Source organism: Arctopsyche grandis, chromosome 11, assembly GCF_051622035.1.
Source record: "Arctopsyche grandis isolate Sample6627 chromosome 11, ASM5162203v2, whole genome shotgun sequence".
NCBI lineage: Eukaryota > Metazoa > Arthropoda > Insecta > Trichoptera > Hydropsychidae > Arctopsyche > Arctopsyche grandis.
In genome coordinates this window covers 12946511-12968771 of record NC_135365.1, presented here as the reverse complement: position 1 = coordinate 12968771, position 22261 = coordinate 12946511, and the positions used below count along the sequence as shown (strand labels likewise).

Sequence of the window (22261 nt, the reverse complement as noted above, 5' to 3'; positions counted from 1 at the left end):
TTAGTTTATATAAAACATCACAGCTAACTAAGAATAGCATTGCCAAAATGTACACCTGCCAAGTGCGATTATACCAAATTTAAAGTTTCGATCGAATATAATGATAATTGTGTATGAATCGTACCGATTTAAATGTATTCTTTTTTTTTTTGTAGTACAGGAAACTGTTAAAAATGTTGTAATTCTCTTATTAATTGTTAAATGTTTTATTGTTTTGTTGTTTAATTTTATTCAAAATAATTTTATTTTTAGTACTTGCAAGTTTTGCATCAATTATAGATTTTTTTAACGAGCACCAATCACGTTGAACTTTCTATACGTTGTTTAATATTAGTGTTGGATCATGAACTAAGATAATATACAGTACTATAATCGATGAAATTACTACACCAAAGCAATCACCATAATCTGCAAGTTCGTATTTTATCCTTGTAACCAATGCTAACTTAAGCAGCGTGTCCAAATATAATTTAAGTTTTTTTTTGTAATACATATATGTATGGAGCAGATGTGTACATAGATCTAGTCACTAGCCAAAAAATAACGCTATATATTTGTAGACATATAAGTTACAATATACATTTCAATCAATTCAATGATTATTATCAACAGATCTATCTACGAGTACGAGTAAAATATCAATGACTGAAACGGTTTTTTAATCTTGTCCGCTTTCAGTCATATCATAATCAATTTATTGTGTATCAAATATAATACTTGTTGCAATATAAACTATAATGAAATATCATATTATTATAATTCTTACAAATTTATACCAAAAAATATATATACGTATATAATTTATACAAATATATCTAAAAATTTACCACGTTTGTTACCTCTTTGTGTAAAATATATCGTTCTCATGTGATTTTATAAAGTTTAGCCGTCATTAAAAATCAAATCTTTAAATACATATTATGTATACTTACATATATGTATATATTTATATATCTCGTAAACTTTTCCAATCATATCATTCAGTACAATGTTTTTAAGTATTTTTTTATTTGGATATATTATTATTGACATGTTCTTCTTTTTAATTTTATTGTTATTAGATTTAATTTAATTATTTTTATATGTAATTATTAATACACGCGATGGAAACCAAAAATATTGTCAACATATCTTTTTTTTATTTTAATTGGTTATGATTTTACTGCGCTTTTTAATATTTTGTAGTATTTCATCTTTCATTTTTTTATTATTAATTAGAACATTTTCTTCTTCAAAATGTAACAATGATTTGTATCGAGTCTGTTATAATCGAATCATCACAAATAAATAATTTTAAATACCGTATACATTTTTTTGTTTTATTCTAAATATTTTAAAGCAACATAAAAATGAATATACTACATATGTATATAATTAATTCACTCATTGGCACACGATTCACAGCACAACTTTTCAAATTCAGGCAGAATGCAATACTTAGTAATGATTTTCAAAGTGCAATAAGGACTGCGATCTCTGTAGCATGGTCGACGATCACAACGAACATTGCAAGATCTCCATCTGGATGCTGGACGTGAGCCACACACACGATCATCATTGTCTTCGGTCCCACACTTCAAAGGTCTCACCGAAATTCCATGACCACAAGTAGCCGAACACTACAAATTACAATCATTTATAATACATAAAACGTAATAATAGGTATAAGGTTTAATATTTAACATACCGGTGACCATTTTTCTTCAACCCAATAAGCAGGACAAGAAAATCTGTTGCAATGTTTCTCTTGTTCAGGTGTATTTTTGCTACACTTGTCCGGTTCCACCATATGAATCCAAGGCTTTTCAATCAATCTATACATATTGTAAATGAAATATTTATATACTTATATAGTAATTATTTATTTTACATGTGAGATACCTTATATACAGAGTGTTATGAAGCTAAGTGCAAAGCCTTAAACGGTTGATAGCCCATATCATTTAGTTGATAACTCATTTAGCATTTGAACATAATATTTAAAGGGGGGTTCCAATTTTGGTATTCTCCAAAGATTGTTTACAATATTTTCAACTTCAATATATCGCTGTAAGATTCATCACGTGTAATCCTTAAATAATTCCTTATCATCACGTGTATTCCTTAAATAATTCCTTATTATCATAATAACATACGATGGGAAGCGAAAATAGCAAGTGTAGCTCGTGAAGCAACCACATTAGTGGAACAATTAAAAGATTTCAGCTTTCTTGTTTCATTAATTGTTTGGTACGATCTTCTTTTTCAAATAAATGTTATTTACTTTTCAAGTAAAATATATGTATATCTCCAAATGTGCGGAAATGTTGTTTATTTTTGAATAATTATAGAGAGAACTGTTTTAAAAAAGCTATAATCACAGCGAAATTACAAATACAGTCGGTTCTATTAAATTTTATAAAACATCATGGTTTACAAGAATTGTCTCCGAACATTTGAGTTGCTATGCGAAATTTGATGACACTACCTGAAACTGTACCAAATGGTGAACGTAGTTTTTCAAAACTTATATTGACTTATCTCCGATCTATGTACAATGTTACAAAATAGGCTTTCCAGTTTTGAAACTCTATTTCCTGTAAATGATATTGCTGAAAATCTAGATTTTTTTAACTTAGGCAGTATTAGCAATTAACTGTGAGATTTTGGTGCTTTTAGTAAAAAACTTTAAAAATTAAATTAAAAAAAAACCGTAGGGGTGAAATCACACAGGAAGGAACGCGGCACATTGGTTTTTTTTTTGATACTTTTAAACATGCGAAAAAAATGTGACATGCCTTGCACATATTCATGGCACGCCCAACACACATCGTCCCAAACTCACCCCCTGGAGCATTTTCGATAAAATTTTATCCTTGTATATATCCTTTCTTGACAGTGATCTATAACGGTGTATCCCATATTTGAAGAAATGTAGGAGAACCCCCACAGTGGTGAGCCAAGCACATAACGTGCCGTTCTTTCCTGTGTGATTTCGCCCTAAGACTTTTAACTGAGGTATGTGTGGCTCAAAATGTTCTAAATGATATGAGCTATCAACCGTTTAAAGCTTTGCACTTAGCTTCGTAACTCCTTAGATTTGATGGGTCTAAATAATTATAAACCGCAGATTTGCACAGTGGACAAAAATTCATTTAATATATTGTTACGTACACTCGTATTAGGCCGAGTAAGTGCAATCGGAGTAGCAACCCAGAGACTGTGTGACCGTTATAATTGGTTTCGAGGATTATCTCCCCCGAATGCACTTAGCGGCGATAGCGGTACTCGGTCGCATTCCCGTGGAGTTCTTAGAACTAACAGTGGTCGCGTGGGACCGACTTCCGTGGCACATCTAGTACGTGACCATAACAATAGGTAAACAAACCGGGCGTTAAAGATGCCCTGAGAGACCCACCCCTTATAAGGTGGTACTTAGGCGATATCAGGACATTCTAGACGGAGCACTGCCAGTGCGTGTATCTCCTTAATCATCAATAAATGCCGTGACACGACTTTGGCCTTTTACATGGATCCTCCACCCACCTCTACGCAACAATATTACAGTAGATTTTACTAACGTTTTGTTGTCTATCGACGTTGGAACACAATAAATTTGTCGATGAGATGTACCGTTGTTTCCACAAGTTGCAGAGCAATGTTCCCACTCACCGACAATCCAATGGAACTCGCAACTGCAAATAACATGCAAGTGTAAAAGTAGTATTGCACTTTAAATATGTAGTATTGCCATATTTTTACTCACTTTGCCGGTTTGCATTCGGGAGTGTCCAATTTCGATTTGGTTTCGTATGAACACCTGCTTGGATCGACTGTACGATTATGCCACAATTTGTCGATGCAGACGTGTCCTTTGGGACGACCGTCACACTGGCATTCTCCTGGAATCCATATGTATCTACCGGATGCTCTTGCGTTCAACCCAGAGCCAAATGGCAACGTGTAATTTAATTGTACTCCAACTTCGACGCTTTGCATGTGCTCTATCGGCGCTGAAATCTGTAATTACATCAATGCTCTTATATATGTTTAATAATTCAACTCACTTCAATCAATTAAAAACTTGGAATACAACTAATATGAGGATTAAATACATATATTTATGTACTATTATATATGTACAATGTTACAGTTGAAGTGTATCTTGCAGCTATAATTCATTTCGACTAGTCGGAATATATTCCATCTAACCCACGTAAGTTGATTCATATGGCGAATTATGTATATTCCAACTGGTGAAAATATATTACAACTGAAAATATAGTTGTATGGTAACTATAAATTGGTACCAAGTTAGATGGAGAGGTTATTTTTTCGTGAAAACGTCATTAGACTAGTAAAATGAGTTGTTTTGAACACATTCTTAGAGTTATCGTAATACGATACTCGTTACGTTTATTCGTAATAGCTAGCAAATATTATCGCAGTATTGAATTCTAAAGCACACGTATAAACATAGCTGTCAAAACTCAACTGTTATATTAAAACTGGCGCAAACTGTTGAAAGTGTATTTGCGCTTGTAGATATATGTATAATTTACTTTTTGAATTGTATTCGAATATGAATGAACTAAAAGGCCAGTTGGATATTATTACAACTGAAAATACACTTCGACTGTCCCGGTTTCAGGTCGCGGATCCCTGCGTCCTTTGTGCGTCCAGGATAGCCAGGATAGCCAAATATCCAGGTTTTAGATAACTGTTTATTGACCAGAAAAAACCAACCCCCCCGCAATTACGAAAATACAAAATATTGATGACCAAACCGAGCAAAATGGCAAAGTTTGAAAACGATCGGAAGAGTGTGGATATCAAACCCAAATTTTGTCAGACGTAAAAGCGAAAGCAAGCTGATATGAGGCTCGTAAAAAATGCTTAAACATGTTTAATCTAATAGTAAACATTTTATTAAATTTAATTAATAGTTTCATTTGATTTTTTTATTAAATTGACTCTCACGAACAAACAAAAATATATACTCTATCGAAATTATATGTATACCAGAATTCGAAGAGAAATCGGGTAGGGCTTCGCCCTCTAGGGCTACGCCCTCGAAGGCTGCACCCTCGAAGGCTTCACCCCCGGGGACTTTGAATCCTTTGAATCGAAAAAAAATCGAATCGGCGCCTATGAATAAAAAAATAAATAAATCGAATGTGCTGTTGCCTTCGAGGGCGTAGCCCTAGAGGGCGAAGCCCTACCCGATTTCTCTTCGGATTCTGGTATACATATAATTTCGAAAGAGTATATATTTTTGTTTGTCCGTGAGAGTCAATTTAATAAAAAAATCAAATGTTCCCACCCAACCAACCAACGAATGTTACATACGACGGGCTGAAAACCAGACTGGTATAGGTGACTTTTTAAAAAAACCTGGTTTAAGTGCTAAAATAATAGCATTTCATATGTATATGCTATTATTTTAGCACTTAAACCAGATTTTTTTTAAATATCACTTGTACCAGTCTGGTTTTCAGCTCTTCATACATACTAATATATAGTCTCTTTCGAAATTATATATTAGATTTATTTCATAAGACTAAAAGGCCACAGCGCCCAAATCTTTTGTAAAATATAAAAAAGATTCATTCAAGCAAATGAACACATACGATTTCGGATGGTACACGGAAGGTACACGGAAGGGGGGGTGCAATTAAAATCGTTTGGAAATCAATAAATCTGGCAGGCTTAATTACAACTGGCGCACATTATTGAAAATTTATTTGCGCTTGTAGAGATATAATTTACTAGTTGAATTGTATTCGAATATGAATGACCTAAAACGCAATTTGGAATATATATTAACTGAAAATACACTTCGACTGTAACATACAAATACAAACATTGAAAATCGTGTATTTATATAATATTTTATAATATCAAACATACAATATGCAATGCATTTCACTAAATATTATATAATACAAGTATATACATATGTTAAAACTCGCACATTTTCTATTCGTGTTCTTTTAGGAGGCAGAAAACGTGGGTGAGAAGTATGAAAAGGGTAGCGGACATAGTGGATAGAGTAAAGAGATAGAAATGGCAATGGGCGGGCCACGTGGCTAGAAGAATGGACGAAAGGTGGACTAAAGAAGAATTCAAAAGGGTAAAAGGAAGACCGCAGAGAAGATGGGTAGACGAAATTAGGAAAATGTGTGAGGTGAGATGGATGAGATTTGCGCGAAACAGATACGAATGGAAGCGTGTTTAAGAGGACTTTATCCAGCAGTGGATGGTGAGAGGCTGTAGATGTGTATGTACAGAGAATAAACTTAATAATTTTTAAAAATGAGCTACAAATGTGTCATTTTGTTGAGCATTTCAAAGAAAATGATCGCTCTCGTTTGATGTTTTTTTTTAATTTTTTTTTTGTTAATTCTAATATGAGAATAAATTAAATTTACTTTTCTGAAAATTCAGAAATATGAGTACGCCTATGATAGGTAAATTCTCTATTTTGATTAGTATTTTTTTGACAAATAGCAGTCAATGACTGATTATATATTCTATGTATGTATGTAATTTATTGAACATCTTCTTACCGACCTAATCGAGGTTATTAAGAGGGCTGGACACCAGCGCATTGTCCATACAAACGTATTAGACTTCTCCCTTCCTCAATTATGGTATTAAAGAAATTATTTTTTAATATGCTATGGATATCCACCATAGGCATATTTCAATTTTTTTTATTTTTTTTATTATTTTTTTTTTATAGGAGCTAGGACCCACCAAACATCTATAAAATCGCCTCGTTTTTACACCCACGAAAAGAGTCTAGCATGCTAATTTAACGGTTAATTTTTTAAAAAATACGAAAATAGAAACACGAAAAATATCTTTCTCATACTGATGATGATTTTTTTTTTAAATTGGTCCAGTTCCGGAGAAGTAAACTGGGGAATACGAAACCTCGATTTTGTCGATTTAAAATAGGTATTATCTGGTCGAGGCGCAACTGTCGCATTCACTCAATATATATATATTGTCGCATTCACTCAATATCGAAGAAAGGAACGGCAACAAAATTAAGGTTTCGAGTATCCAGCCCTCTAAACTGAGTAACTAGAGATCATTCTATGTATGTGCCCCAAAATTAAACAAAAAAAACTAATTATGACACTATTTTTACAAAATTCATATGTATTTAATTATACACACAAAAATTGATTTTTGTCAAAGTGAGAACCACTCTAGTACATACATATTTTTGCCCTAGAGCAGTATGGGATGCTATCCCTGACAATTAAGTGTATGTGCCGGTATGTTTAGTGGTGAGGATGTCCCGAGCATTTGCTGTGCCATCTAATGGAATATATCGTTTCCGCAAATAACCCCAAGGGTGTGCATGTGCAACAAGAACTAGCTCGTGCATCTCTCAAACTCCCACATTCCAGCCTCCACCGGATGCAATATAATCGATAGTTGGGGAAATAGCATCCCCTAGCTCTCGGGCAATGTTGCATAATCTAAATTTCATCGAACGTTTCAAAATATATGCACATTCATGTTTTGAAAATTGTTAATCGAATATTTGAAGCTTTACAAACAAAAAAAATCATAATAAAAAACAAAATAAAATTATAACGAAATTTTAAAATGATTCATTTGTTTTATTCTAAGTACATATTGAATACAAAAATTTCGTTATTATCGTATGACTACTCACATATACATTATATAGAATAAAAATTTTCATTTCGGTAAGTATTTGAATGTTTTAAGGAAATTGAATATAAAAACGGTGGAGTGAAATTGGTACAAACAACGGCTTTAATACGAAGTACGCATTTGGCTAACAATGAGGTTTTTATTTCAGGACTAAAATCGTCAGACTTGAAATTGAAAACCGTTCGCCTATCTGATTCCTATACCTTTGAAAGGATAATAAAGAAGGGATTGAACTAATCCCATATATATGTATAACCCAATGCGACACACATTTACAAAATTCTCATTCGTTCAAAAAATAATTTCGTCCCAACATACTATGTATGTACATTTAATCATCAAACCTAAATTATAAATCACATGAATTAAAAAAAATATATGTATGTACATATGCAAGTAAATCATTCAATTAAAATGAATTTTCCACTCTCCGTATCTTCATAGTATACATACATACCTGTATACATACATATATTAACTTTTATTCCTAAGTAATGACATATCCTCAATTCCTTTTTACATATATAAAACCACTGCATACATACGCATATACTCATACATCGAACAATACTATTCGAAACTACATACATAGATTTCCCTTTTCGAGCTTTTCCATTGAAAATTCCCATTTGCGTGAACCCAAATCGAAAACGAATCTACATACATACATACATCTATACATTTTCCTTTGAAATTTTCCAAATCCTCCCTTAATTTAATCACACATTCATACATACATACATATATAAATGTACTTAGTTCAAGTACCCAGCATCGTTTATTTTATCGAGGTAAGCTAGATATCAATAGAATTTTTGTTATTAATCCACAAGAATAGTCAAAATATGATTTTTTTAAGTGGAATTTTATTTAAATCTCATATAAAGACAATTTAATATATTACCCTTATTAATTCAATTCAGATTCGTGTAAATACGAGTAAATACTAGTACGAGCGTTTAGCTCGCAATTTTGATTTAAAATTCAGCACACTTCCAATTAACCCTTTTAAACGAAAACAAAAAATATTTTAGCAAGAACAATATCTCAATAAACATGTTTCAATAGAAAAAGCTCAATATAAAATAGTATTAACAGTGGGAAAAAATCCCAAATGAAAATACGTACTTTTGACTTTTGATTTAAACTGGACGACTACTTAGAGATATTTGAAAGCTGAAAAGTACTAAAAATGAAAGATAAAATACCCGACTATAGATTCCAATATTCATTTTGAACAGGAAATTGACAGATTTTGAGACATCGACCGAACAACACCGAAATATAGAAAAATCGCGCGATTTAAAAAACACATATATCTCCGAATCTCGAGCTAATCAACATTTTTATTACCAGATTCATGTTTACTGGGCATAGATCTATAAGAAAAGTCATATCTTGTCGCTGAACCATTTTTCGTGTCGAACAGTGTAATTAGTCAATGACATGTGTATGTATTAGCATGAAGAAAAATAAATTCGATCAATACGTTTTTCCAGTGATGACGTATGGATGCGAAACTTGGACATTGAACGTCAAGATTCTACATATACATAAAGTCCAATGCACTCAAAAAAGCACGCTCTATGCATGGCATAACGAGGAAAGATAGGAAACGGAATACGCGGCTAAGAAGTATGACAAGAGTAGTGGATATAGTGAATAGATTGAAATGGCAATGGGTGGGCCACGTGGCTAGAAGAATGGACGAAAGGTGGATAAAAGAAGTGCTAGAATGGCACCCGAGAGAATGAAAAATGGTAAAATGAAAACCGCAGGGCAGATGGGTAGACGAAATAAGGAAAATGTGTGGAGTGAGATAGATGAGAGTTGTGCAGAATAGAGACGAGTGGAAGCGTGTTGGATTGGCTTTCATTCAGTAGTGGATGATGAGCGGCTGTAGATGATGATGATGATGATATGTATAGGTAAACTTAATTGAAAGAAAATCTCACCAAAACTATGATATCGGTGTTAAGTGGTCCAACGGCTCTCAAAGTAAGTATCCCTGGCGATCTGCCTCCTTTCAAAGAAGCACCCCCGAGCACCACAGACGACTCCTCGGCAACCCTAATCGTGTTCAGCGACTCGGGCCTGTCACATAAACCAATTCTCAGAACTTTACGACTCTATTCACACCGCTTGTCGCGTGCAAAGCTCTACTTTACGATTCGATTGCTTTCGATCCTACCTATTTTAGTTACATATAGCGATTGAATAATGTACATAATTCAATTTTAAAACCGACTCACCTGCGTCGCAGAGCTTGAGCGGCAGTATTCGACTCTTTGGCCATCATTCTGTATATTTTTTTAGACTTATCCTTAAATGCGAGATGAAACGTAGAGTCGACTAAAATCTGATTCGACTCCATCGAGGGCAGAGATATTTTCATCGAAATGCTTCGCGAAAATTGACGCAAAACTATCAAACGCGTCATATCTGAAATCAACCATAAATTCAATATTTTTATTTTTTAATTAAACAAAAGAAAATTAGAATTTCTGATAATACAATGTTCATATAATATAATAAAATGTATGTATGTATTTAAATATGTAAATATGAAACATTTCATTGGAAAAGTTCGTGGAAAAATCAGTTTCTGCTGCTTTTTTCAACAAAATTTCTCACAAAGAAAATGACCTTTTTTGAGAATTTTCCGGAAGACGAAGTTGCTGTTGTCGCAAGATCGGCCGGATCCCCCGCAATCCCCGCACGAGTCCTCCACTAATGTGGAATTTTCCAGACCGTCGCAACCGAGCTTATGACATTTTCCCTGAAACACACATAAAAACGAAAGTTATATACATATGTATGTCAAATAGTAATTCAAAAACTTACATAGTCATAAAATAAAGGGGACACATTTCTGCACAGACAATGAACGGATTATTATAAACACATGGTTCAAAAATCATATTCACAGATTATACACCCGGTGATATCCACCGGGCGATAAATATAGGAACCAAATCGATTACAACATGGTCAATAAAAGATGGAGATCATTAATTCATAACGTAAAATCATTTCCAGGGGCCGAATGTGGATCTGATCATCAACTTCTCGTTGCAGAAATGAAGCTAAAATTAAAGAAGAATTCACGTGATGTTGCTGAAAAGTTAATTTCACCAACGGAAGACATTTTGCAAAAAATCCAAACAAAATTTTCAACTGGCGCTCCAAAGTTCACAGATAGCATTGGAAATAATAATAGTGTTAATTTTAATGATCCGGAAGATATATGATCCCAACTAAAGAACTAATAAGCACCAATGAAGCTAAAGGTCAAAGGAAACAGCCCCAAAAACGAAGACAATGGATCTCTGATGAAACCTGGAAATTAATTGAAAAAAGGAAACAACTTAAAAAACTAAGCATAAACATCCAGGAGGAAAGATTCAGATATTCTGAATTGAATTGAATAATACAAAAAAGCTGCACAATGGACAAAAGCTGACATATTAACACAGTATGTGAAGATATCGAAAGCCGAACAGCAATCATACAATTGACTCTAAAACATGGACCATCGATGATGAAAGGGGTACTACAATAAATGAGATCGATAAGGTAATTAACAAATGGAAAGAATACTGCGCAGAATCGTACAATGATGCCAGCATCACGGAATATACAGGGTTTTGACCCCAGATGAACCTGACATTATCCTTCAAGCAGTGGAGAATTCCAACAGAAAGATAAAAGATCACAAGTCACCTGTAAAAGACGGAATTCAAGCCGAGTTTTTCAATAGATTGGATGACAAAGGCATTAAAATGTTTCTGGATATTTGTAATTCTGTTTGGAAATCGGAATGATGGTCATCAGAGTAGGTCGAATCTATGTATATTTATCCCAATTTATAAGAAAGGATCTACAAAGAAGCCTTAAATCCTAATAATTGTCAAAAATTCTGAACCGTAAACATTCAAACTCAGATATTTATAAATGGTCCATTTTACCTTCTTACATTAATTGCTAAAATACCTTCAAGCAAACGTGATGTTGATTGTCATAAGAGCACGGTACGCCGTCCGGGAGCGTTTCTCCAGTTCTCATGACTTCTCCCGTATCCCAGTAGATGCAACTCACTTGACATTTCATATCATCTAATAAAGCAGATAAAATAAATTTATTTAATTTTCAACAATGCTTGTATAATTCATTACACGCTATTTTACCTTCGTCAGATTCATATGGTAGCCAAGCATCGTAATCGTAGTTGGACGTGAACTTTGAGCAGATGTTAGCTCTAACGTCGGAGAGCGGGGATTCCCAACACTTTTTCTTGGTTTTACATAACTTCAACTCTTCACTGTCACCTTCGCAGTCAGCTCCACCCCATTCTGGTCTTAAATATGTATATCGAACGTAACTACAAACGCTCTTGTCTATTTTGTACAAACTTCATCCATTATTTATGTACATGTAAACATTCAACACTACATATTTATGTACATAACTTTATGTGACTTCCAATCATTATTCTATTCACTAACTTCTTTCTTCACTAAAGTTGTTTGTAATTTTTTTACAAACAATTCAACTGTTTCATTCGCTCTCCCTTTGATTTTTCTCACATATGAAATATTGTTTCAATCACCAATTGTTATTCCAAGGATACATCTGTCTCTAGTATATTATATATGATTAGGAATTACAAAAATACCAAAATTTATCACTACCTTTACTACCGAAAAACACTATCGGTATTACCGGTATTAATTAATTTAAGCAATTGGTGCAATGAATTCAATTAATTATCAAAAAAATATTAATTCATTAACTATGGGTAAATTGTCGGTAAATCATTCATTATTGTAATCTCTTAATTTTATCAATTACTTGAGTTTTTCTGCACCGTAAAAATAAGCGATCAACGAGTGACAAAAAAAGTAAATAAAATTTTACGTACTTCCAATTTGGAGATTTTTTTTGTGGAAGGAATTTAGTATTCAAATAATTGTGAAGTGAAAAAAGTGTTTGCGGATAAATTGAAAGGTGAAGAGGCTTCACATTGTTAAAAGTTATAATTAATATATGTATTTGGAAATGGTCTCAGCTATAAGTAGACTGCGGATAGACACAGTGCTTTTTCCAGGAATCGGGGTGGTTTGGCTATATTTACAAAGCTAGAGTACAAAAAAAAAGGTTAGGTGAACCTTTTACAACAATTGTACAATAAACGGCGCACTGTGGATCCGGCCAATAGTTATAAGTAAAGCCCGGATAACCAGCGTGCCGTTTCATTGTTCAAATGTTGTAAATGCATTGTTAAAGGTTTGCCGAACCTTTTTTACAAAGCATTTACAACAATTGAACAATGAGCTGCGCGCTTTGAGTCCGTACTCTAGTTATAAGTACAATATTTTCGGCATACTTATTTTTTTATTTAAATTTTGTGATACTATTAGCGGTTCCTTTCAATAGCAGGTCCAAAGGATGTTGAGTGTTGACCCGTTCTTCGACTAATAAATTTTTAACACTGAAATAATTTCCCAGTTTCCCAAAAGGTTGCCGACCACTGGACTAATCCATAAACACAAACCGATACAACGTTTTCTTCTAAATTCAAAATAATTCAGCTAATACAAAACAGAAATTTTATACTTTGGTACTACCGGTAGTATATTTTGTACTACCGGCAGTACCGTACCAAAAACCGGTAGAGTCGGTGTCGGTAGTATCGGTGTTGGAATTTTCATATGATCAACGTTCAAACCACGTATTTTCTTTTATTTACAACCAATTAATGTCTCAATTACATACATTTCAATCAAACAATTTCTATAAAATACTCGATGCACTATCACTACTATTTATCGCAGATTCTATTAACCAATAAGAATCATTCTCGACAATTCGAATTTAAATTTAAATTGAGATACGAGAATTAAAGCAAAACAAAGATTTCCACAAATATCAATTTATCATGTCTTCAAAAATAATGGATATCTTTATTTATAAGTGAACTTACTCGGGATTATCACAACGTCTGGATCGTCTCTTCACTCCATAGCCGCAAGTACGAGAGCAATCACTCCAAGAGCTCCAAGAACTCCAACCACCATCACGTGGTTTGTCTTTACTTTCGTATAAACCCCCATCAATCGATTGACAATAACCATCCATGCACCACTAAAAATAAATTAGTACCACTCAATACTTGTTACTTGAAAACCTAATCTTAATATTTTAATGATTAGCACTGTGGTGGATAGCGAGTGACCAAGACTTATATTTTATTTTATTTCTCCAAATATATTTTATGTATTCCTAAACAAAATCTCTATGATTTAAATTATGTCATTACGATATAAAACATTGATCAATATCAACAGAAATAATTATTTTGGAGAAAGCTCTTTGTACACGCGGCTCAGATATGCGAGATAGAGAGGGGGAATTCAGTACGCAGCGCGCTCAACGGTCAGTGTGAGAACGATATCCACCTTAGAATGATGTCTCTGCTTCAGCCATTATTTTGTTATCTTATATTATTTGACGTTTAATACACGATAAAATGATTTTTATAGTCGATTATAATAACTAAACTCGCAGATTTTGCATTATTTCAACATAAAACACAGATTTTTAACTGGACGCTTGACGTCCAGCAAAGTGGCTTGCGGATTTTTTTTTAGCAGAGTGAGGGAACTGTTACGAAGACGTATGAAATTGGAATGGACTGAAATTGAGTGAATGAACGTCGTTTTTAAATCAAAAATAATACTTTCCCTGAAGAAAAAGATATTCTATCAATGTGTTTTACTAGTGATGAAATCCAAAATACTACACGAAGTCCAATACACCCAAATAAGTGTGGAAGTTTATATACACGACATAACTAGAAGTATGAAAAAGGTGGTTGGTATAATAATGACTGTAAAGAAATTGAAATGGCAACGGGTGAGTCACGTTGCTAGAAGAACGCATGAAATAAGTGCTGGAATGGTACCCGAGAGAATGTAAAAGGGCAAAAAGAAAGCCGCAAGGAAGACGGATGGGCAAAATTAGAAAAATTTATGAGGTGAGATAGATGAGGGTTGCGCAAAATTGAAACGAATGGAAGCGTGCTTAGAGAGGCCTTCATCCTGAAGTGGATGGTGAATGGCAGCAAATGATGATGAATCAGAAATTCGATTTATAATTTTTTAACAACAAAGCAAATGTTACAATATATTATTATAGAATAGAATTACCCCACTTTCTAAATTGAAGTTCATATAAACAAAACATTTATGTACATTTCCCGAGAGTGAAATTCGCGTATCAAATGTACAGATGTATAATATATACATAGCTACTAATGGGGGCACGTGTCTCGCTCGTTTTATACGACGAAGAGCTTCGTGTAACAACAAATAAATAAAAATAAAATAAAACCGGCAACGAATAGGATGTGACGTCACGAGCTTTGCGACCGTTTCTAATGGCTTCCGGTGGATTTTTATTTGCGAAGTTTTCCATATAAAATATACGAACCTTGTCGAATCCGCACTGAGTTCCTTCCACGGGCGGACCCTTCTTCGTGATACAATAAAGGGATGAATTTTCATGGCCACACCATAAGTGCGTACACGGCTCTATCAAGGGTAGACTCTTGCACGAGGAATACCTGTAATATGCGGTGTTAGAAATGTATTGCAAAGTGATATCGGGTGAATTTAATACGATACATTGTACATAAACGTCAAAGTTCAAACATGGTGTGGGTATTTATAGGAACTTTGTACGGGTGTGTGTGTGCTTTGTTTTATATATGTTTGTATGTATGTACATACATTATACCTAAATGTATACAACCTTTCTACTGAACTAATTATTGCGAATTCTAATTAGAGACGGTTTAGTGTTGCTCGTTTGAAATTTCGGTGTAAGTGTTGTTCACTCAATTGCTTTACTTATTGTACATACATAAATACATACATATATATATGTACATTTTCAAATTCATACATAAAACAGGGAAAATATATGATTGCTATATATCGACGTATAATAGTCTCGCAAAAACGATCCACGTGAATAATAATATAATAACTACATATTTACATACATACTATACATTTGTATATACATATGTATACGTAATATTATTTTTACATTTCATAAAATAGAATCAAGAAATTGTGATGTCAGTTGTGTGAGTTAAGGCTGAGATACGCAGAATTGTACGGCATGGCGTGACTAGGTAGACTCCAGCTTTGAATGGGCTTGTCTTATGACATTGTTAATTTGTACGATCTTATTATTTCGTTTCTGAAAGAGATAATATATCACTGAAGGAAGTGAGTTTTGGCCTGGCATAGATCAGGCGTGCTAGCGTTATTTTTTTACATACGCAGAAATTATATATATATATATATATATATATATATATATATATATATATATATATATATATATATATATATCTTAAAAAAAGTGTGTTTGCACCTTTATTTCTTTCAAATAATGGATCTATGTATAGAACGGAGACTATTCAATCTTTATGTATTTGACCCACTGAATTCGAATATGATAATGATTTTTGCTGGTTCACTCTATGTAATTCATGAGATATGAACCTAAAAACATGTTTTTGGCTTTTGCGGTTTTTTACACAACTACATATAATTCATTGTTAGTATTGTAGACGGTTATATAGCCTCCCAAAACCATTGTTTCTCACAGTGGCGTAGCTACGTAATAACAAAGTCATGCAAAGCACGAGGGCCCAGCTTGACAGGGGGTCCAAATTTATTTATATACACTTGATATATTTTAACATTATCCAACTGAAAAATTTTGAAATTAATAAAAATTACTCGAGTCTCACACTATATATAAAATAATAAATTGCTTATCCTTTACTTTACTACGCAGAAATGTGAAAAGGTTTATTTAGACTTAAATATGTACATATATATATGTATATATATATATATATATATATATATATATATATATATATATATATATATATATATATATATATATATATCGTTGCAGACCATAAAACTTATTTGGGTTCAAGTGAAATTATTAATCACGTCACGCCATTATTAAAAAAAAATTTAATTGGAAATATATCCATAAGACTAATCACAAAACATTTCAAGCTATAAATCGATAAAAACGAGTTTTTAAAATCGGTGAGCTAAGTTAAATTTATTTTTTGTCGTTATTATTATACTATGTAAATATGTATCAACAAACAATTTGAATTATTACATGTCATATTTTAAAAAATCCCGTTAAGGGGAGGGGTGCTTGTAAATTGCGAATGAGGGCTCGAATTTCCTAGCTACGCCACTGGTCTCTCGAATTAATAATTGATAAATGAAAACATACCCATCTCCATATTCCATACGACACTGTTCGTCCATGGTGAAAGTGTGGGTGATTCCCGCATCCAAAACGATATGATTTTTGCCCCTCGGTGGATTCAACAAACACGTCCATCGCCTACGAAACGAGAAACATTCAAATAATACATAAATTCATGCACATAACTTTGCATCCATGAATATATTTGAATGCTAATAATCGCGATACAGTTTTTTATTCATATTATTTTCCAACGATAAATTAACGCTAGATTACTTGATGAGTTTGTGGAATTCTTTCTTGGAACAGGGCGACCAAGCGAATCTGTGAAATGTGGCTGTGACTGTGGGCGCCATTACAGTACCATGTTGCACGTTATCGTTACAGGAATTTCCGGCTTTCGAATCACCATCGTGTGTCAAACCTAGTCTATAATAAATCAGTTAATGTACATACATCAGAGATCCCCCCCCAGTGGTAAGTAATATTCACTATATTGTAATTACACATGAGCAACTTCGTGAGCTATGATAAAGGCGCTGGCCAGGCCTTCGTCTTTGTTAAGGGCTGTGCTGCGAGCCCTATCGCAAACTCCGGCTACGGGGGCATAGCCCGAGGGCCCCCCTAGGTATTCTCTGGTCAGCCAAACGGCTACGTCATGAGGTTTTTCGTCTGAAATTTCAATTATACATAGTACGTTCATTAAGTGTGTTATGATATAAACCCCAAAGTCGACTTGCGTTCTAAGTTGCGCGCACACTCTCTGCCCCCAGGGTTAATCTGGTCCTTTATGCTAAGATGATAATGCCTGACCTACTTTCTCAACATATTTCAACCCTTTTAAGATCGCAACTACGCAAGTTCTGTGAATTATTAAATTGAACCCCATTTGTTGAAAATACATGTTTATCTATTTAAGATATTACATACTACACAATTATGTACATCAATTTCATCATCTACAGCTACTCACTATCCACTGCTGGATGAAGGCCTCTCCAAGACGCTTCCATTCGTCTCTGTTTTGGGAAACTCTCATGCATCTCATATAAAGGCCTATAAAGGATAAAGGCCTCTCCAACACAGTTCCACTCGTGTCTGTTTTGCGCAACTCTCACATATTCCTAATTTCGTCTACCCATCTTCCATGCGGTCTTCCTTTTACCCTTTTGCATTCTCTCGGGTACCATTCTAGCACTTATTTTGTCCACCTTTCGTCCATTCTTCTAGCCACGTAGCCTTTCAATTGCAATTTCAATCTATTTAATATATCCAGTATGTCCACTAACCTTGTCATATTTCTCACCCACGTATTCCGCTTCCTGTCTTTCCTCGCTATGCCGAGCATACAGCGTCCCATACTTCTTTAAGTGCATTGGACTTTTTGTAGTGTTTTGGCGTTCAATGTCCAAGTTTCACATCCGTACGTCATCACTAGACACCGGACCCAGAAGGTGCCGCGTATTGTTCAAAGGTTGTAAATGCATTGTTAAAGGTTTGCCGAACCTTTTTTACAAGGATTTACAACAATGGAACAATGGATAGCACTGTGACTATCCGGTGTCTAGTCAGCACTGGCAAAACTCATTGATTGAAGACCTTTTTCTTCAGGCAGAGTGGCATTTTTGATTTAAAATCAACATTCATTCATCCAAATACACTCCATCCTCATTTCATACATCTCTTTATTTATTCTTCTTTACTACCGGTTATGTCTATTATTTGACCTAAATATAAATAATTAATTATTTACTACTTCCACTATTTTATCATTCAATAAAATGCTATCAGGCATGCAATAACTATTGAACATTAGTTTGGTCTTACCTACGTTAATTTTTAATCTTTACATCAATATAATATAGAAAAATTTATCTTACATATTTTAACATACTCGTATATGTAGCTATAATATACTGTGGCCTATTTTTACAACTTTTTTTTTATATTCTATAAAAATAATGCACAATATCGTTCATATTATCCAGCACTCCATGGCAATAGCTCGGCAAAAAACTACACAGAAAAGACTACTTCTATTCATACTATACAGCTACGCTACATAGTTAATCTTACATAATAGTTAACCTATTTTAAAATGGTTATTATTATATAGTCATAGTAAAATAAACAATATACGGATCAAGTTGCTATTTGTAAAAAATTTTAACATCAAATTTCAGTTGAGTGGATAGTAGGAAGGTAATAATATGATTCTTATTAGTCAGTTAAGATATTTCGACAAACAAAATTGAAATCGATATTCAGAGTAACCTATTAATCTATAACCTAAGATAATTAACCAAACTGTCCATAAAATGTATCAAAATTTTAAAGTCCATTTATACATATCTACATACATACATATGTATGTACATATATGTATTATCCAGCGGTGCACGTCAACAGCTCGGCAAAACACTGCACGGAAAAGACAAATTCTACTCATACTATACAGCATCGCTCGATTTCAGCACGTTCATGCTTGTTTTGAATGCGTGCAAGGTAAAATCAGCTTACATATACATTAAAGAGCGCGATTATATGGCGAAATATTGCTTGCGTCATATCGTCAAGTAAATATTGTCATAATATAATGCTTAAGATTATATTCAAAAGCACATGGCAACTCTTTCGGTAGTACGGGTGCACTCGCCACTATGACGACACGTCAAGCGTGAATATTTCCACAATAAAATTCTGCTTGATACATTTTGGTAACATGTACTTCTGTATAATATGAATAGATCGTATCAGTTGCTGCTGTTTCGCATACGTCACATGCACATTACGGAATATATGAATGTGTATATATGGAATGTACTAAGGAATATTTTTCGTAATGTCGTTTACGTGCAGTTCCCGGCTTGAGCTATGCTGGTATAAACGAACCTTTAATGGTTAAGAAAAAAATTTGATTCAAAGTGATCGTTAAAGCTACGTTTTCAAATTTATATCTACATAAATACTGAATGCTTCATTTGAAACTGCAGCATACGAGCTGCTTATTTATTTACATTATTAAAGTAATTCGATGTCAAAATAGTTTTAATATTATACATTGCTATATCATTTCTCTTAATATTCCCAATTCAATTCATTATGTATAAAAAATAACATTTCTACAACCTGATGGCAATTTTCCAATCAATTTGTAATTCCATCGATTGACAGCTTCCAGAGACTTCTTCGCATTACCTTCGTATATTTTAGAATCATTTTTATCGTTGTAAAAAATCAAACGTGCCAAAACCAAATGCAAATTAGCATCCAGAGACGCATCTTTGTAAATCACGCTCACCTGAAATTACCTTTAATTATTTCTTTGATTGAAATTACACACATTCAATGAAAACGATTTATAAAAAAACTTACGATGTTCATTAAAGCCAAGATGTACTTTTTTATCTTTTCTTTTCCATGAAAATTGATCACGGTATAATCAACAGCCAGAGCCAACTCTAACCAACGTTCCTTTTTGTACGGATTAGTTTTAGAACCAGTGCTCGGTTTAGCTAAAATTTCAATTCAACTCGTGTACTTAATGCAAGTATTGCAGCTGCACTCAATTCATTACAAACTACATACATACATATGTACATACATGCATCTGTACGTATGCTATTAGACTTAAGAGCTAATCTTCTTACAAGCGAGCTATAGGATTAATTCAATGAGAAACTTCGAACGTCATAAAATTCTAACTTACTACGCAAATCCACTTACAATATATATAAAGTACAATTTTTACGTGTTATATAATTTAAATAAAAAAAAACTTACAAGGATACGGTCTAACCTCCCAGGCAACATCTGCAAAATAACCTACGTCATCTTCGTCGTATTTCTTAATCTTTCGTACGACTGACTCTTCGTGTACAACTTCATATACTTCATCACTTTTTTCGTTTAATTCCTTTGGTTCATCGACTTTTGCATCATCGACGGAATCCTCATCGGTGAAATTATAATTGACGTCTTCCAAAAATGTATCGCCCGTCAAATTGAACTTCTCAGGCTCCTCGCAATTCGTACACCTTTTGGATCTACCGCGTTTTATCTCGTCTGGAATTTTGACATTTTCTTCAGAAATGCGTCTTGCTTTGTATACAATATGACCGTCGACTGGGTGAGTTGTGGGTTCAACGAAATAAGATACACCACCAGTGGTAAAAAATCCATAATAATATCTCCCATCGCAAACTGTCATCACTGCCTTCGAATCGGGCTCGTATAAAACAGTTCCTTTAAAAAAATTACAATCGTTTGAAGGTTTACTTTTGGAGTCGACATCATTCGACACCCACACTTCTTCAAATTCCTGCCCGAATGATATGAAACTATTTTTTTCTAATAGCAAGATCCAATTGCCCACTTCCAAAGAGGTAACAGTCGGTGAGAATAATTTGAGCCTGATGTCTTCTTCTGCGTCGTCAAAAGGAACTGCTCTCTTAGCTCGTTCTTTTTGGTGCTGTTGATTGAAGTTTTTGAGGAGTTTGGGTTGTACAAGCACGTTGTCGAACGTTTCATCGACATTGTTCACAAAGTAAAATTGGTCTTCGGAAGCACGGCACACACGCAAAGTTGCCAACAGGCAAATTGTATCAATTATAAAGTGCTTTGAATGCATTTCTAGCACTAAACACGCAGCGTAAACATTGAGAGCGAAGCTCCAACTGAAAACGTTTCGGTTCATTGCATGGATGAGATGTGTATTTAAGTGGCTACCAACTGAATTGAGTAAATAAAGAAGGTCGCTGTTCACTCTTGGCTTTAATAAACAAAAGTAATTAAAACCGTGACTAATACGCGCTAGCACTAACCAGTACGTCAGTGGCAAGTGCGATGATGCTTTAATTCAAACCAGAAAATTAATTGAAATTAAGTTGCCTCGAGATCACCTCTACATATGTACATATGTATTGAAATATTGAAGCATTGAACTAACCTCTTATTAAAACATAATTTGTAGAATCTGTTCTTCTTGCTTGTATTAAATGTATATATGTTCATCAGACTTCAAATTAGCTTGTATTAACACTTCAATATGAAACAATAGAAGATCGAAAATTTATAGTTTTTTTTTTTATTTTTCTTTAATTCAAATAAAAGTTCAAAAATTAATAAAATATTTTACGTATCTTCTTATCTTCTTTGTAGTTGTATCGTAGTTGAAGCTTCAATTGAATTGGTATTGATTTGTGTATTTTATATATTAAACCGAAACGGCGTATGTAATTCGTTTCTGATTGGCTGTCGTCAAAAT

General features: G+C 33.6%; 1 protein-coding gene across 1 annotated transcript; it reads right to left on the bottom strand.

Annotated features, from left to right (window-relative positions):
* Positions 1–1149: 1149 nt before the first annotated feature.
* On the bottom strand, positions 1150–21673 carry LOC143918988 (A disintegrin and metalloproteinase with thrombospondin motifs 1-like). Its single transcript, XM_077441136.1, has 17 exons — positions 20779–21673; positions 20371–20510; positions 20125–20296; positions 17502–17667; positions 17272–17424; positions 17020–17133; positions 15169–15301; positions 13661–13821; positions 11865–12034; positions 11671–11792; positions 10324–10456; positions 9930–10119; positions 9633–9771; positions 3746–3999; positions 3561–3674; positions 1688–1814; positions 1150–1619 (listed from the first exon to the last, which is right to left on the bottom strand). The coding sequence occupies exons 1-17, from the start codon at positions 21623–21625 to the stop codon at positions 1380–1382; spliced, it is 3375 nt and encodes a 1124-aa protein (XP_077297262.1). The 5' UTR covers positions 21626–21673; the 3' UTR covers positions 1150–1379.
* Positions 21674–22261: the final 588 nt, after the last annotated feature.

Excerpts from the sequence above, each read along its gene's own strand:
- LOC143918988 (XM_077441136.1), bottom strand. The coding sequence starts at position 21,625 with ATGCATTCAAAGCACTTTATAATTGATACAATTTGCCTGTTGGCAACT. Across the intron at positions 17,668-20,124 it reads GATTGGAAAATTGCCATCAG|ACGAAAAACCTCATGACGTA; the intron begins GTTGTAGAAATG and ends TTGAAATTTCAG. Across the intron at positions 9,772-9,929 it reads GCTCAAGCTCTGCGACGCAG|GCCCGAGTCGCTGAACACGA; the intron begins GTGAGTCGGTTT and ends TTTATGTGACAG.